The 18,308-nt window shown below is 51.0% G+C and overlaps 1 protein-coding gene across 1 annotated transcript; it reads left to right on the plus strand.

The window, feature by feature from the left end:
- Positions 1-964: 964 nt before the first annotated feature.
- Positions 965-1,903, plus strand: LOC138682686 (olfactory receptor 14J1-like). Its single transcript, XM_069773974.1, has one exon. The coding sequence runs from the start codon at positions 965-967 to the stop codon at positions 1,901-1,903; it is 939 nt and encodes a 312-aa protein (XP_069630075.1).
- The last annotated feature ends 16,405 nt before the right edge of the window (positions 1,904-18,308 follow it).

Genomic DNA, 18,308 nt, shown 5'->3' on the forward strand with positions numbered 1-18,308 from the left:
ATGGGTCTGTGAGCAGGGAGAGGGAGGAGACAAGGGGATGGAGAAGCAGCTGCTGACAGGGACAGCTCCAGGCAGCAGAGACAGGGGCAGGGAGTGAGAGGAGGGAGCTGCTTCCAGAAATGCCATGGGAGGGGGGATTCAGGCACCTCCCTGTCATCACTAGAGAAAACCTGTAGTCTTTTCTCCCCCCCAGCAGAGCCTCTGCCTTTACGGCCATGGGACTAAGTCACCTTCTCAGTGGCTTCAGCTCTGAAGAGAAGATATTATCAAACACCCTACCATCTGTCCCTCTCCTGCCTCCATATACAGCAGCTCTGTAACATCTGCCCAAGTTCCTCCTCCTGTCTCTACTCCTCTTGTTTTTATCACTGGTCTGGGATGGGAGGTAGGATTCAGATGCACCTCACAGACCGAGCCTGCGGGTCTTGCCATGTAGAATTCTCCATGGGAGTTAAGTGTCCAAATCCCCGCCTAATCCCCAGGCTCCCAATGATAGAAATGAGAAACCTCTCCCGTTAGGACAACCCAAATTTAGGAGATTCGCTTCTTTCCCTACCAAATGCACTCCTTAAGAGTGGTGGGTAAACTAGAACAAAATACACCAAAAAAAAATCCCTTGGATTTTGTTTGCTTTTCGTTGAATTGGAAGCGACAATGTTGAAAAGCTCTGTGATATAATGAGTGGATTTAATCTGATATCACCCCGTGTCCCTATTTACCTCTTGCTGTAGGGCAGGACTGACTCCCCCAGAGCCCACAGCACAGCCTGCTGCTCCCAGTGGCACCCTCAGCCAGCACCAAGCATATATCTCATGATACAACCTGCCAAGGGTCTTTCCGAAATAGGAAAGGCAATTTCAGTGGGGTTTCTATGAGAAATGCGTTAGGTTTAGCTCAAAGAATTTTCTTCTAACTTGTCACCGTCTCTCCCACTTGGACAGTGCCCCATGCCCAGAAGAAGCTAATGTCCAACAGCAGCTCCATCACTGAGTTCCTCCTCCTGCCATTTGCAGACACGCGACAGCTGCAGCTCTTGCACTTCTGGCTCTTCCTGGGCATCTCCCTGGCTGCCCTCCTGGGCAACAGCCTCATCATCACCGCCGTAGCCTGCGCCCACCACCTCCACACCCCCATGTACTTCTTCCTCCTCAACCTCTCCCTCCTCGACCTGGGCTCCATCTCCACCACTGTCCCCAAATCCATGGCCAATTCCCTGTGGGACACCAGGGCCATCTCCTACTGGGGATGTGCTGCACAGGTCTTTTTCTTTCTCTTCTTCATCGCAGCGGAGTATTGTGTCCTCACCGTCATGGCCTACGACCGCTACATTGCCATCTGCCAACCCCTGCACTACGGGACCCTCCTGAGCAGCAGAGCTTGTGTCCACATGGCAGCAGCTGCCTGGGGCAGTGGATTTCTCTATGCTCTGCTGCACACGGCCAATACATTTTCACTACCACTCTGCCAAGGCAATGTTGTGGGCCAGTTCTTCTGTGAAATCCCCCAGATCCTCAAGCTCTCCTGCTCACGCTCCTACCTCAGGGAAGTTGGCCTTCTTGGGCTTAGTGCCTGTTTAGCATTTGGTTGTTTTGTTTTCATTGTTTTCTCCTATGTGCAGATCTTCAGGGCCGTGCTGAGGATCCCCTCTGAGCAGGGACGCCACAAAGCCTTTTCCACGTGCCTCCCTCACCTGGCTGTGGTCTGCCTGTTTATCAGCACTGGCACGTTTGCCTACCTGAAGTCCCCCTCCATCTCCTCCCCATCCCTCAGTCTGGTGGTGGCAGTTCTGTACTCGGTGGTGCCTCCAGCAGTGAACCCCCTCCTCTACAGCATGAGGAACCAGGAGCTCAAGGATGCCCTGAGGAAAATGATGAGCGGGTGCTTTTCAGAAGCAATTAACTGATTATTTTCTTTTGCAGAGCATTCATAATGTATTTCTTTACAGGCCCAGCCTGCCTCTCAGGTTCGTGGTGCTGGTGGGGCAGGGGCTCTTTGTTTTTCTTGTGATAATATTGTGCACAATGAAATTTTATTATTCATCCTACCTCTAATTCACTGTCTACCTGTACAATATGACCCCGAGGCTGTATAAATGAGACACAGTCCTCTCTGTGTATTTCAACAAAATAAAGGACCCTGCAGCGACTTATTTTCCTGAGATTCTTCCTCTGAGAACTTGGTGAAGCTGCAGGGCAGTGCCTGTGTGCAGAGGGGAAGGGGAAAAGAGTCTCAGCACAGCAGCACTGCCAGGGAATACCAGCAACTGATCTTCCCAGAGCTGCTCTCTTTCCACTCCCACACTCTCCTGCTGAGCCCTTCGGTTGGTGTAAGGCCTGAGTGCTCTGGCAGCTCGGTCAGAGTCCTGATGTGTGACAGGACTCTCGAGGGAGAATCTTGATTCTAAGGAATTGCTGTATTTATACTGGCTTTATCACTCTGTCTCCTGCCCCACTGGCACCAGGGTTCCCTCGGCTGCCGTCCTTGTGCTGACAACACATTTAGAGAAGCCCTTCTGGGTGCCCTCCCTATGCATGGCCATTTCCAGCCACCGCTGAACTTTGGCTTTGCTGGCTCCTTCCCTGCACACACAGGCCAGGTGTCTGTCTGCCTCCCGGGCAGGCTGTTCCCCCTCCAGCCTCCCTGCACTTCCTTCTGGTGTTGGACCTCCTAAGTCAGGGGGGTCCCTGTTCATCCATGCTGACCTCTTGCCAGGCCCTGCTTGACTCCCTGTGCATCAGGCAGGCATCTTTGTGGGTTAGAGAACCTTGTCCCTGAAGATCCAGGAGGGACTCACAGCCCCTTTGTCCTCCAGAACAGTCCAAGCAGATCCTCAGCTACCAGAAAGCAGCTCTCCTGCAGTCCCGCACTGCCATTCTGCTAGTTGTCCTACTTCTCCACCATCTCATGGTGGTAGCAGCCATGGCTGCCCTCCTCCTTCCCATCCCCAGACAGATCCACCCTGTCTGTCAGGAAGAGACCAGCCCTAGACATCTCATTGAGTGTCTCTGTCAAAACGCTGTCTTTTTCAACCCAGCAGGAATCCCCTGGGTTCCTTGTGTCCAGCCCTGCTGCCCTCCCAGCAGACTGTGGGGTGCTCAACTTGCCATGTCATCGAGGACCTGTGACCATGAGGCTTCCTCCAAGGCAAGGCCTCCCCTTTGCACAGAGCTCCCCTCCGCCTCCTCACCCTCCACCTGCCTTCCTGAGGAGCCCTTGGCACCCATGGCTGCCCTCCCACCACTCCAGCTGTCCCACCAGGGCTCTGCCATCCCCGTGGGGTGGGGGAGCACGTTTCTGCCTGCCCAGAAGAAAGGACAGTGCTGGGGAGGGGAGAGGGGAGGCAGGTAAAGGGGCAGGGTTGTGGGAGGCTGGGTGGGAGGTGACTCCTGTTTCCAGAAGAGGATGATGCAAGGAGAGGCATGGTAGGTGGGAGGTGGATTTTGAGGTCACTTCTTTGGAAAGAACCCAATTGGCCAGGTGCTGAGGCAGGCCCAGTGCTGTCACCTGGAGTGTCAGAAAACCCACCCAGCAGCGCTGAGATCTTGGGAGAGGGGAGATGTAGAGGATGGTGAAGATGGCATGGCTGGGAGGTGGGGTGTGAGCCCATTTCTGTTGCTGCTTGACTTGCAGCATCATAAACGCCAACGTGGCACAGATGGCAGTTCAGCCATTGGAGAAGAGTAGAGTTATGCAAAGCCAACATGGTTGGGAACCTATGGGACATGGCAGGAGAAATTGTGGGACGTGACAGAGAAGAGCGTGAGAAGGGACCAGCAGTATGGGTAGCACCCTGTGTCCCGGCTGGGTCTCACAGGTGGCTGCAGATGTGAGAAGTGGCCAGACGGCACAGAGAGGAGCACCAGGGACCTTCTGGGCAGTCTTGTCTTGCAAGGCCATCAGTGCCTGGGGAAGCCATCAGGGATGCCCTTGAAGTCCCAGAGGACCAAGGCGATGGTGTCCAAACTATCAAATTTGGGTACAAATGGAGAAAACCTGAGACCATTGGGGGGAAAGTAATTGGTGATGGTTATGAATTGTGGAGCAGACTGTGGCAGAGAAAGGCTAGGGTCACGGCGTATCGTGGAAGAAGCAGCCTGTGGAAGTTTGGGAAGGAGAGGGCTGCAAGGGGCCAGGTGCCTGTGGGGAGGTGGCTGGTCAGTGCTGGTCTGGCCAAAGCCTGTGCCTGATCACCGCGGTCTGTCCTGCTTATTCTAGTGGTTTCAGTTGTGGTAGAGTTAACTAACTTCATAGCAAATTGTATGGGGCTATGTTTTAGATTTGTGATGGAAACAGTGTTGCTAACACACCAATGTTTTAGCCACTGCTGAGCAGTGCTTGCACAGCGCCAAGGCATTTTCTGCTTCTCACGCTGCCCTGCCAGCGAGTAGGCTGGGGGTGCAGAAGATGTGGGGAGGGGACACAGCTGGGACAGCTGACCCCAACCGACCAAAGGGATCTTCTGTACCATAGGATGTTATGCTCAGCTATAAAAGCTGGGGGAAGAAGGAGGAAAGGGGAAGGGTTCAGAGTGATGGTGTTTGTCTTCCCAGGTAACCATTATGCATGATGGAGCCCTGCTTTCCTGGAGATGACTGAACACCTGCCTGTTGATGGGAAGCAGTGAATGAATTCCTTATTTTGCTTTGCTTGAGTGCACAGCTTTTGCTTTACTTATTAAACTGTTTTGATCTCAGCCAATGAGTTTTCTCACTTTACCTTTCCCGTCATCTCTCCTATCCTGCTGTGGAGGAATGAGCAAGCTGCAGCTGTGTTCTGCTTCACTGACTACTGGGGTTAAACTACAACATTTATTAAATTCTGCTCCTGTCTTTTTTCTGTGTGAGTAGGCTCACTGCTGCGTGTGTGTTTGGGCGTGAATGTGTGTACATGCTTTGCTGGTCAATTGTAATATACAGACCACTTATGGAACCTTCGCACCCGCTCAGCCTGAGAGGGGGAACGGGATGGAGCCCATTGTGTTGCTCATGGTTGTGTAAGTGCTGCTGTCAAGGTGCTGCTGCCCCTTGGTGTTGGTCTGTGTTGGGTTGGCTGTGTCCATCTTTGTTTCCTTGCAGATACCTGGATTTAGTGCTTTCCTTTTGGTTGACTCCGCCTTGGGCCATCTCTCACTTTGTGGGGCTCCAGTCAGTGCCCACCCCAGGCACACACGGTCCACGCATATCTCCCGGGCTCTGCAGGCAACTCCAGATTCCTCTCCCGGAGGATGTACTCTGCCCTGGCACGTGTTGGGACAGCGCAGTATGACAGTCTCTCAGTGAGCATTCACCATCTCCACTGTCAATAGACAACAAGGGACGTGTCCTAAATCCAACCCTTGTTCTCTAACAGCTACCAATGTGAAAATGAGCTTTTTACTCAGGCCCTTTTGGAGTGAAGTTCCTGGGCACGTTGTTGACATCAGCTGTGGAAGAGCATCCAAACCTTGAGGAACCGCATGTGGGAGATGGCATTTTTCTATAGAGATGCTATGATAGAATCAGCTCTGAAACAGTGTTAGGAACTCATTTACACAGGTGTGAGGGGAGAGAGAGAGATGGGTTCCTTTCTTAGGAGAGTGAGCTGAATACAAGCAATTATGTAGGAACAATTTAACCATAAGTAAGAATACAGGCAATGCTAACAAAAAAATGCATAATAAAGTACAGGCCTGCATTGCGATACACTAGAGGTCACTTGTGGAGAGTGATGGAAAGTTTATCAAGATTGACCAACATGCATGAAATCCCTTTCCTGAGAGACTCCTTGAGCTCCTGGTTCCTGACTCTACAGAGGAGGGGGTTCACTGCTGGATGCACCACCAAGTACAGAACTGCCACCACCAGATCGAAGGATGGGGAGGAGATGGAAGGCAGGGCTACAGGCAGGCAGCCGTGCCAGTGCTGATAACCAGGGAGACCTCGGCTAGGTGAGGGAGGCACGTAGAAAAGGTTCTGTTGGCTTCCTATTGCCATCTGCGATCCCCTGCAGCATGTCTCTGGTCTCAAGCACAGCTTTTGCAGACATTGGGTCTTGGGCATTTGGTACTGGGTTTGCCTGTGACAAGTCTGAGCTTTTACTTAGTGAGTGCCACAGTGGAGGTGCTGCAGTCCAAATGTGGTCCCATGCCCTCATTCTGGGGCACAGACAGGAGGAGCTGCAGTCCCATGTGCCACTATAGACTTTTGACACTGATGGAAGAAATGGCGCGGGGTGGTGGGACAGCTCACAGTGGTGCTGCCATGGTGCCTGTGGGCTGTGCAGGAGAGGCAGGCTGGAATGATGAGGAGGGGGATGCCCTCCATCTGAAGGAGCTTGTCATTTGTGTGGAGCTCCTCTATGAGACATGCAACAGGTTGGGTGAGCCCTTGTGGGTGAGGATGAGAGGACAGGCCCCTTGGCGTGGCATCCCGGTGGGTGATGAAGGACCTGCAACCAGGGTAAGGAAGTGGAATAAGCGTTATTTAAGCAACCCAGGGAAGACTCCAGGTACATGACCCCTGGTCTTATTGGGGACTTTAATGACCCTGACACTCACTGGAAGGGGAGCACAGCAGGATGCATGCTGTCCAGCAGATGTCGGGCATCTCTTGGGATAACTTCTTTGCACAGGTGCCAGGCCAACAAAGGTGACGCTTACCTGAATCTGGTCCTTGCAAGGGAGGGAGAGCTGATCATGGATGTGGAAAGTAGCATCAGCCTGGGCTGCAGTAGCCATGAAATAGTGGGAGAAGATTTTAGCCTCTTCAGGGCACTTTTTGTGGTAGTGCCATGGGTAGCAGCACTCCAGGTCAAGCAGCGGTCTTTCAGGAAAGCATCTTCCAAGCACAAGACCTGTCCAGACTGCTGAGCAGGAAAACAACCTGACATTTCAGGAGAGCAGCTTGGCTAAAGAAGGAACACATCGAGAAGCTCCGCAGAAGAAAGGAAGCATTCAGAAGGTGGATGCAGGGACTGATGATGGAGGAAACGGGAAATAGGGATGGCTTTAAGGAAGCCAATGCTTCCCTAGTGTGTATCCTTGAAAGAGGTTCAAGGGCATCAAGAGAAGCTGTTACTCCTTCAAGAAGAGTTTAAGGAAAAAAAGCCAAAGGTAGTATGTGGCCACTGCTGAATGTAGTAAGGGCAGGTATAGATAGAGCTGACATACTCTATATCCTCTTTGCCTTAGTCTTCCCCAGCAAGGTCTCCCAAGCCTTTGTGCCTCGAGGCAGGACTCTGGAGGAAAACAGCCAGAGGTGGATGGGTGTCAAGCCAGGGATCACTTGAGCAAACACAATCATTACCAGTCTATGGGACAGGAGGGGCAGCATCCCCAGGAGCTGAGCGAGCAGGCCAATGTCACTGTGAGGCCACTCGCCATCATCTTTGAAATGTCGTAGAGACTGGGGCAACTTCCTGATGACTGGAAGCAGGCAAATGTTGTACGCACCTTTCAAAAATGCTCAAAGAATGAGCAGGGGAATGGAAGGCTGTGCTCCTAAGCGTGTCTACTAAAGTCCCCTTTCTGGGTGTCTGAAAGGAAGGTGAATGTATTTACCCAGAGTCGATTGTGTCTGGCCATCCTCTTTGCTTTCTAGGATGAAAGGACAGGATTGCTGGACAGGGGAAGAGCAAAGGGTGTCTTCTACCTGGAGATCAGCAATGCTTTCGGCATCATCCCCCACCATATTCAATGTGAGGATGTTATGGTCTGCATGGATGGATAAATAGAGGGGTATAAAACAGCTGGAGGGGTGGGCTCGTAGGGACGTGGTCAATGCCTGGTACTCTGCCTGGAGGCATCGAGCTAGTAGGGTCTGGCAGGGGTCTATCAGGCAAGCTGCCCTGTTTAATGTCTTTTAAATGGTCTGGAGGAGATGAGAGAGTGATTTTGCATAACATTTGTCAAAGAGATCACATTGAAGAGAGCGCCCAACGTGGGGCACGACAACGGCAGTTTTGCATTAAGCGTTCTATAGCTAGTTATTAAGTGGCAAGCTCCTGTGCAGGTCACGGAGCTTGTTAGCTGCTTGCTTATCTCTAGCTTGCTGAGTTTGGGAACATGTTAATGCAAATAATGGCTGCGTGCTTTGTCCTGGCACTGATAGCTTTGTTGTGCTGTGGGAGCTATCTTGTGGGGAGAATGAAGGAACGCGGGAACGTGCTAATACAAATAATGTCGATGTGCTTTGTCCTGGCACTGATGGCTTTGCTGTGTTGTGGGAGCTATCTTGTGGAGGAGATGAGGGAACACATCTCCCTCTCTCTACCAGGCATTGATGTGAATGGTTTTATTATGCAGGCTCCCGAGGTCCTTGTTCACCCTTATGTAAGCTGTTTAATACTAATAATTAATACTGGTGGCATATTATGGGTATTGTGGAATCTGGTCTCGTCCTGGTATAAGAGAAGGCAAGTTTTAGGTGAGGCAATACTTAAATGTGCCCTCAAGCGACTGGTGCCTGGGTGGCAGGGTATATGGAAGGATTTGGGCAGATTCCTAGGACGGTTATCACCTCCCATAATCTGGGATTTTACATCTGAACAGGCAAGTAACCCTGGCAAACTGACACGCCACCTGATAGAAGGGTGCCTTGCCTATCCCAATGAAAACCAGCAGCTTCTCGCACTGTACTGGGGCCTGGCCTATGCCTACCGAGCCATAGTTCAACACTGTCAGAGGACCATGGTCGAGGCAGGGACCCAGACTGCATCTGAGGACACCATGCTCGAGATAGGGACCCAAACAACAACAACTACAGTAATTGCCCCAATAGTGAAAAGGAAGCAGTGGACAAGGAGATCAACGGGTCCATACCATCGATTAGTGAGGGAAGAAGAAGAAGAGGAAAAGCTTGATCTAGAAGCTGGTCCTTCAATAAGGAAATTGGAGGAAGGAGTGAGGGAACTTAAACAGGAAGCGGAAACTACCCGGTCCCTGACGTCCTCAGAACTTCGGGACTTGCGGAAAGATTACAGCCGCCAGCCAGGTGAGCGGATTGCTGCCTGGCTGCTCCGATGCTGGGATAACGGGGCTGATAGTCAGCAACTGGAAGGCAAGGAAGCCCAACAGCTGGGATCCCTCGCTAGAAACCGGGGAATTGAAAGAGGAATTGGAAAAGAGGCAGCAGTTTGCAGTCTCTGGAGCCGGCTCCTCTCAAGTGTGAGGGCAAGATATCCATTCAAGGAAGATCTTGTCAATTCCTCAGAAAAGTGGACTACCGCAGATGAAGGCATCCAGTACCTGAGAGAGTTAGCAGTGGTGCAAGTCATCTACAGTGATCTAGATGATGAGGAAGTTTCCAAAGATCCAGAGGATGTCCTGTGCACACGGGCCATGTGGCGAAAGGTGATTCAAGGTGCCCCAGCATCGTATTCTAACAGCTTGGCAGCAATGTATTGTCCAGATATGGAAACACCAACTGTGGAGAAAGTGTCGTCTTGGCTCCAAAACTTTGAGGAAAATCTCTGTGTCTCCTCATCCCTACAGGACAGTGCTTTGGCTGTTAGGGATGCTCCAAGAAATCAGTCCTCTCCTGCCCCAGTCAGAGGGAAAGGGAGCCCAAGGCGTATGCCACGTGGTACACTCTGGTTCTTCCTGCGTGACCAAGGGGAGGACATGAGGAAGTGGGATGGTGAACCCACCTTTAAGCTGGAAGCCCGTGTGCGTGAACTGAGAGGGAAGACAGCTGTTAAGAAGGGGTCACCCAAGAAGAAGGCTGTCAGCGTAGTTGCTGTAGAGGCCCAAGAAAGCACTCAGCGATCCTCCAGGCACAGAAGAACTGAAACTACCTCCCTTGATTCTGGTGAGGGGACTTCTGGTCTGGTACCGCAAGGATCGGACAGTGAATATTCTGATGAGGAACAGCAATAGAGGGTCCCTGCCTTCAGCCAGGAGGAGGAAAGGGATGACCGGATATACTGGACTGTGTGGATTCGATGGCCTGGCACATCAGACCCACAGAAGTATAAGGCTTTGGTAGACACTGGTGCACAGTGTACACTGATGCCATCAGGATACAGGGGCACGGAACCCATCTGGATCTCTGGAGTGACAGGGGGATGCCAAGAATTGACTATACTGGAGGCTGAAGTGAGCTTGACAGGGGACAAGTGGGAAAAGCACCCCATTGTGACCGGCCCAGAGGCCCCTTGTATCCTTGGCATTGACTACCTCAAGAGAGGGTACTTCAAGGACCCAAAGGGGTACCGATGGGCTTTTGGTGTAGCCACTGTAAATGCAGAGAAGATCAAACAGCTATCTACTCTGCCTGGCCTCTCGGAAGATCCCTTCATTGTGGGATTGTTGCAAGTTGAAGAACAGCAGGTGCCAATCGCTACCAGGACGGCGCACCGTCGGCAATATCGGACAAACCGAGACTCCCTGGCTCCCATCCATGAGCTGATTCATCACCTAGAGAGCCAAGGAGTCATCAGCAAGACTCATTCACCTTTTAATAGTCCTATATGGCCAGTGCAAAAGTCTGATGGAGGGTGGAGGTTAACAGTAGATTATCGCGGCCTGAATGAAGTGACACCGCCACTGAGTGCTGCTGTACCAGACATGTTAGAGCTCCAATATGAACTGGCATCAAAGGCAGCCACGTGGTATGCTACAACTGATATTGCCAATGCATTTTTCTCCATTCCTTTGGCAGCAGAGTGCAGGCCACAGTTTGCTTTCACATGGAGAGGTGTTCAATACACCTGGAATCGACTGCCCCAGGGGTGGAAGCACAGTCCTACCATTTGTCACGGATTAATCCAAACAGCACTGGAACAAGGCGATGCCCCTGAACATTTACAATACATAGATGACATCATTGTGTGGGGCAACGAGGCAGAAGAAGTGTTTGAGAAGGGGAAAAGAATAATTCAGATTCTTCTGAAAGCTGGTTTCGCCATAAAGAAAAGCAAGGTCAAGGGACCTGCACAGGAGATTCAGTTCTTGGGAATAAAATGGCAGGATGGACGCCGTCATGTCCCTATGGATGTGGTTAACAAGATAGCATCTATGTCTCCACCAGCTAACAAGAAAGAAACACAAGCTTTCCTAGGCCTTGTGGGGTTCTGGAGAATGCATATTCCAGGTTATAGTCAGCTTGTGAGCCCTCTCTATCGAGTAACGCGGAAAAAGAACTATTTTGAATGGGGCCCTGAACAACAACAAGCCTTTGAGCATATCAGACAAGAAATAGCTCGTGCAGGAGCTCTTGGGCCTGTCCGGACAGGACCAGATGTGCAAAATATACTCTACACTGCAGCTGGGGATCATGGTCTCACCTGGAGCCTGTGGCAGAAAACACCAGGAGAAACCCGAGGTCGACCATTAGGGTTTTGGAGCCGGGGGTACCGAGGATCAGAAGCCCACTACACCCCGACTGAAAAAGAGATACTAGCAGCATATGAGGGGGTTCGAGCCGCTTCAGAAGTTGTTGGTACAGAAGCATATCTCCTCTTGGCACCACGATTGCCCGTGCTACACTGGATGTTCAAAGGAAACATCCCCTCTACACATCATGCAACCAGCGCTACATGGAGTAAGTGGATAGCATTGATCACGCAACGGGCTCGACTGGGGAAATCTAACCGCCCAGGAATTCTGGAAGAGATCATGGACTGGCCAGAAGGCAGAGATTTTGGAGCATCACCTGAGGAGGTGGCTCGTGCCCAAGAGGCACCACCATATAATGAGTTACCAGAAGACGAAAGGTGTTATGCTTTGTTTACTGATGGATCCTGTCGTGTGGTAGGGAACCATCGGAAGTGGAAAGCTGCTGTGTGGAGTCCCACACGCCAAGTCGTTGAGGCCACTGAAGGAGAAGGCGAGTCAAGTCAGTTTGCAGAAGTGAAAGCCATCCAACTAGCCCTAGACATTGCTGAACGAGAAAAATGGCCGGTACTCTACCTCTATACCGACTCCTGGATGGTGGCTAATGCCCTATGGGGGTGGCTACAGCAGTGGAAGAAGACTAATTGGCAACGCAGGGGTAAACCCATCTGGGCAGCAGCATTGTGGCAGGACATTGCTGCCCGTGTAGAACACATAACTCTAAGGGTACGTCATGTAGATGCTCACGTGCCCAAAAGCCGTGCCACTGAAGAACATCGAAATAATGAACAGGTAGACAAGGCTGCCAAAATAGAAATAGCTCAGGTGGACCTGGACTGGGAGCGTAAAGGTGAGCTATTTGTAGCTCGCTGGGCCCATGAGACATCGGGACATCTAGGGAGAGATGCAACATATAGGTGGGCTCGTGATCGAGGGGTGGACCTGACCATGGAGGCCATTACACAGGTCACTCAGGAATGTGAAACATGTGCTGCAATCAAACGAGCCACCAGAGTAAAGTCTCCCTGGAACAGAGGGCGGTGGCTGGGTTTTCGATATGGCGAGGCCTGGCAAATTGACTACATTGGACCACTGCCGCGAACACGCCAAGGCAAGCGCTACATACTCACCATGGTGGAAGCAACTACTGGTTGGCTAGAAACATATCCTGTAAACCATGCCACTGCCCGAAACACCATCTTAGGCCTCGAAAGGCAAATTTTATGGCGACACGGTACCCCAGAAAGAATTGAATCAGACAATGGGACTCATTTCCGAAATAACCTCATAAGCTCCTGGGCAAAGAAACATGGCATTGAGTGGGTGTACCACATACCCTATCACCCGCAAGCATCTGGGAAAATTGAGAGATATAATGGACTGTTGAAGACTATGTTGAGAGCGCTAGGCAATGGGACATGGAAGCATTGGGATACAAATTTAGCAGAAGCCACTTGGCTAGTTAACACCAGAGGATCTGCTAACCGTCCTGGTCCTGCCCAAACAAAACCCCTACATACTGTGGGAGGGGATAAGGTCCCCGTAGTGCACATGGGGAAGTGGCTGGGGAAGGCAGTGTGGATTGCACCTCCCATGGGAAAAGGCAAACCCATTCGTGGGATTGTCTTTGCTCAGGGACCTGGGTGTACTTGGTGGGTAATGCGGAAGGATGGGGAGACCCAGTGTGTGCCTCAAGGACATTTAACCTTGGGGGGAAAAATAATCTGTGATGTGAGTTGTATGTTGTAGGAAGTAATGTAGCAGGAATGACCTGAACTGCAGAGGAGTGAACTTCGCAAGGAACCAGACAAGTGCATCGGTGACCCAAACCAAGCCAGTGTTGGGGCCCAACGATCGAACATACTGCTTCTCCTGTCCTGACCACTCATCTTGATGGATGGGGCCCAAGTCATAACCTGTGTGTGAACATCAGGAAGAGTGGAAGAAGCCCATGGAATATCTATCTCTTAAAGGACAGGGGATAGTAATTAATAAGAATGTATAAATCCGTACGTTGGGTATAAAAGTGGTTTAAGTATGTAGTTTCAGTTGTAAGTGTTCGTAAGAAAGGATTTCAGTAATGAGAATTCAATACAATAGTATGGTTAGAAGATATCTGTATTAAGTTATGTGGAACCTGAGCAGGACGCAAATGGTATGGAATAAGGGGTGGAGATTGTATTGGGTCTGGCTGAGATGGAGTTAATACTCCCCATAGCAGCCCTCATAGCACTGTGCTCTGCATCAGTAGCTAGAAAGGTGTTGATAGCACACCAGTGTTTTGGCTACTGCTGAGCAGTGCTGGCACAGCATCAAGGCTGTCTCTCCAACATTTCTGCCCCCCCTCAATGGCAGGCTGGGGCAGGGCAAGATCTTGGGAGGGGACATAACCAGGACAGCTGACCTAAACCAACCAACCAGATATTCCATACCATATGACGTCAGCTCAGATAGAAAAGCTAAGTTAAGGGAGACGGAGTGGGGGGCATTTTGTCTTCCGGAGCAACCACTACGCATACTGAAGCCCTGCTTCCCGAGAAGCGGCTAGACATCGCCTGCTGATAGGAAGTAGAGAATAACATCATTTGTTTTTCTTTGCTTTCGCGCGCGCAACCTTTGCTATCACTTTATTAAACTGTCCTTATCTTGACCCATGAGCCTTTTGTTATATTTTCTCCCCCCGTCCAGCTGAGGAGGGGGAGTGATAGAGCGGCTTTGGTGGGCACCTGGCATCCAACCAGGGTCAACCCACCACAATAGTAAAAGCATTGGAATATACAAATGATGCACAGTGCAACTGCTCACCACCCGCCAACTGATGCCCAGTTAGTCCCCGAGTGGTGATCCCCCTGCCCCCACTCCCCCCAGTTCACATACTAGATGTGATGTCACATTGCATTGAATGCCCCTTTGGCCACTTTGGGACAGCTGCCCTGGCTCTGTCCTGTACCAACTTCTTGTGCCCCTCCAGCTTTCTCGCTAACTGGTCATCAGAAGCTGAAAATTCCTTGACTTTAGGCTAAACCCTACTTAGCAACAACTGAAAACATCAGCGTTACTGACATTCTTCTCATACCTAACTCAAAAACATAGCACTATACCAGCCACTAGGAAGATAATTAACTCTATCCCAGCTGAAACCAGGACACTATCCACCCCTTATTCTATACCATTGACGTCATGCTTACTTCCCATACTTTCAGTTATATCCTGGTCAATAATCATCACCCTTTCTGTCCTTTTGGGATATATAGACAATGATATATGTGTATATATATATGTATACACACACAGAGATATCATTCCTTTAGTTTATGGGTCATGTTCATAAAAAGTTCATTGAGTTCATTTAGTTCCTGACTCTGGGCTCCATCTGTCATACCAATCTTTCTGGGCAGGAGGGATGGTGCAAAGTCCTCTCAGTCGGCAGAGCAGGATTAGGCTGCAGTGTGGTGTGATGAGCAGGCGACATTGGACGCAGCAGGACAATGGTGTGCACTGTTGGATTGTTGCCTGCTGGAGTCAGTTCTGGTTCCATCACTACTGCACTTCACTCAGTTTTATCACAGTTCATTCTTGCTTGATCTAAGTGATTCTTACTGTAGTACTATGGATATAGCAGATAACAGTTATAGTACTGACAACAGACAGTAGCGGGGTTATATAGCAACTAATGTCATACAGTTTAATTCTGGCTATTCTCACTTAAAATCATATCCCCTTGAGGCACACATCGGACTTCCCCATCTTTTCGCATCACCCACCAAATGCACCCGGGCCCTTGAGCTAAAGCAATCCCACCAACGGGCTTGCCTTTGCCTGAGGCAGGAGTAACCCAGACTGTCCTCCCTAACATATGTCCCCTCCTCAGGTCCCTCACAGTATTTTGAGGTGTTGCACTCCTTTAACTCATAATCTTCATGAGTAAAATTCCCCTGTTCTCCACACATCTCTACAGTACAGCTATTCATGTTTGATGGTGCTTTTCTAGCCCGTCTTTAGTCCTTGAAAAGGGAACCACACTATATCTGAACACTTGCCAAAAATCACGCATGGACGCAAAATTAACCTGAATTAAACCTTATGTATTAGAACAAAATTCAGCTGTGTATGGATCGAGCAAGAAATGATGACCCCCTCTCCTTTCACTTTTTTTTCCCCATCATTTTCTCAGGCTTTGGGAAGACAGAAAACTAGTAAATGTGAAATTCATGGGTGCCAATGATTGAATTCTCATCCTCAGCCTCAGCTGAATCCCTTCTCCTTGGGCAACACTGAAAAGCACAGGCTAAGATGTTTTGGTACATGGGCAGATGCCTGATCCCCTATCAAGACAGCAATGGGAGCAATTGCATGATGCTGCAGGTAATGAAAGGGGGCACATACTTCATGGGTTTGCTGCCCGGGGTAGAAAATAGCCCAGAAACCAGCTCAGAAACAACAAAGGAGGGTACAAAATAAGAAAAGCATGGCTAATGGGGGAAGGATTAACAGGTGTGGCAGGTAAACCCCAGCCAGCAACTAAGCCCATACCCAGTCCTCGCTCATTCCCCCCAACAGCAAGATAGGGGAGAGGATCAGAAGGGCAAAAGCAAAAAACTCATTGGTTAAATTAAGTCCAGTTTAATAAGTGTAGTAACGAGGCAAATGCAAGCAAAGCAAATGAGGAATGAATTCAGTACTTCCCATTGGCAGGCAGGTGTTCAGCCATCTCCAGGAAAGCAGGGCTCCATCATGTCCAACAGTTACTTGGGAAGATAACCACCATCACTCTGAACCTTCCCCATTTCCTCCTTCTTCCCCCAGCTTTCTATTGCTGAGCGTAATGTCTTATGGTATACAAGATCCCTTAAGTCAGTTGGAGTCAGCTGTCCCAGCTGTGTCCCCTCCCACACACTTGTGCCCCCAAAGCCTACTCGCTGGAGAGGCAGGGGGAGAAGAAAATGCCTTGGCGCTGTGCAAGCACTGCTCAGCAGTGACTAAAACATTGGTGTGTTAGCAACACTGTTTCCGTCACAAACCTAAAACATAGCGCCATACAAGATACTATGAAATTAATTAATTCTGTCATGAGCTCACATACAACAGCCCACCCATGTTGGCTCTGCCTACCTCTACCCCTCTCCACTGAATGAGCTGCCACATGTGCCACATCAGGGTTTGTGATGCAACAAGTCAAGCAGCAAGAGAAATGGCTTCACACTCCACCTCCCAGCCGTTTCATCTTCACCTTCCTCTGCATCTCCCCTCTCCCAAGATCTCAGCGCTGCGGGGTACATTTTCCGACACTCCAGGTGACAGCACTGGGCCTGCCTCAGCACCTGGCCAATTGGGTTCTTTCCAAAGAAGTGACCTCAAAATCCACCTCCCACCTACCATGCCTCTCCTTGCATCATCCTCTTCCGGCAACAGGAGTCACCTCCCAGACAACGTCCCACAAACCTTCCCCTTTACCTGCCTCCCCTCTCCCCTCCCCAGCACTGTCCTTTCTGCTGGGCAGGCAGCAACGTGCCCCCCCAGCCCACGGGGACTGCAGAGCCCTGGTGGGACAGCTGGAGTGGTGGGAGGGCAGCCATGGGTGCCATGGGCTCCTCAGGAAGGCAGGTGGAGGGTGAGGAGCTGGAGGGGAGCTCTGTGCAAAGGGGAGGCTGGCGTGCACAGAGCCCTGCCTTGGAGGAAGCCTCATGGTCACAGGTCCTCGATGACATGGCAAGTTGAGCACCCCACAGTCTGCTGGGAGGGCAGCAGGGCTGGACACAAGGAACCCAGGGGATTCCTGCAGGGTTGAAAAAGACAGCATTTTGACAGAGACACTCAATGAGCTGTCTAGGGCTGGTCTCTTCCTGACAGACAGGGTGGATCTGTCTGGGGATGGGAAGGAGGAGGGCAGCCATGGCTGCTACCACCATGAGATGGTGGAGAAGTAGGACAACTAGCAGAATGGCAGTGCGGGACTGCAGGAGAGCTGCTTTCTGGTAGCTGAGGATCTGCTTGGACTGTGTTGTGGTTTCAGCCCAGCTGGTAACAAAGGACCACACAGCCACTCGCTCACTCCTCCTGCCCCCCTCTGGTGGGATGAGGAGGAGAACCAGAAAGTGGAAAAGAAAAAAAAAAAACAAACCGCAGAACCTCATGGGTTGCGATAAGGACAATTTACTGGGACAACACAAAAAGAGAAGTTACAACAACAACAACAACAACGGTACTAATAAAAGAATATACAAAACGAGTGATGCGCAGTGCAACTGCTCACTACGCGGAACCTGACGCTCCACCAGTTCCCCCACTGAAAACAGAGAGACACCTCCCCACCCCGCTCCCCATTTATATGATGAGCATGATGTCACATGGTATGGAATAGCTCTTTGGCGAGTTCAGGTCAGCTGTCCTGGCTGTGCCCCCTCCCAGGTTCCTACGAAAATGAACCCTATCCCAGCTGAACCCAGGACAGACTGTCCTGGAGGAGAAAGGGCCTTGAGTCCCTCCTGGATCTTCAGGGACAACGTCCTCAAAGCCCAGGCAGAAGCCAGCCTGATGCACAGGGAGTCGAGCAGGACCTGGCAAGAGGTCAGCGTGGATGAACAGGGACCCCCCTGACTTAGGAGGTCCAACACCAGAAGGAAGTGCAGGGAGGCTGGAGGGGGAACAGCCTGCCCGGGAGGCAGACCGACACCTGGCCTGTGTGTGCAGGGATGGAGCCAGCAAAGCCAGAGCTTGGTCGTGGCTGGAAATGGCCGTGCATGGGGAGGGCACCCAGAAGGGCTTCTCTAAATGTGTTGTCAGCACAACGACGGCAGCTGAGGGAAACACTGGTCCCAACTGGCAGTGGGGCAGGGGATGGAGTGACAAAGCCAGTGTAAATACAGCAATTCCTCAGAACCAAGATTCTCCCTCGAGAGTCCTGCCACACAGCAGGACTGGGACTGAGCTGCCAGAGCACTCAGGCCTTACACCAAGCCAGGGGCTCAGCAGGAGAGTGTGGGAGTGGAAAGAGAGC

Source organism: Haliaeetus albicilla, chromosome 29 (assembly GCF_947461875.1).
Source record: "Haliaeetus albicilla chromosome 29, bHalAlb1.1, whole genome shotgun sequence".
In the NCBI taxonomy this organism is placed as follows: domain Eukaryota; kingdom Metazoa; phylum Chordata; class Aves; order Accipitriformes; family Accipitridae; genus Haliaeetus; species Haliaeetus albicilla.

Bases quoted from the DNA above. Each gene is read 5' to 3' on its own strand.
- LOC138682686 (XM_069773974.1), top strand. From the start codon at position 965: ATGTCCAACAGCAGCTCCATCACTGAGTTCCTCCTCCTGCCATTTGCA.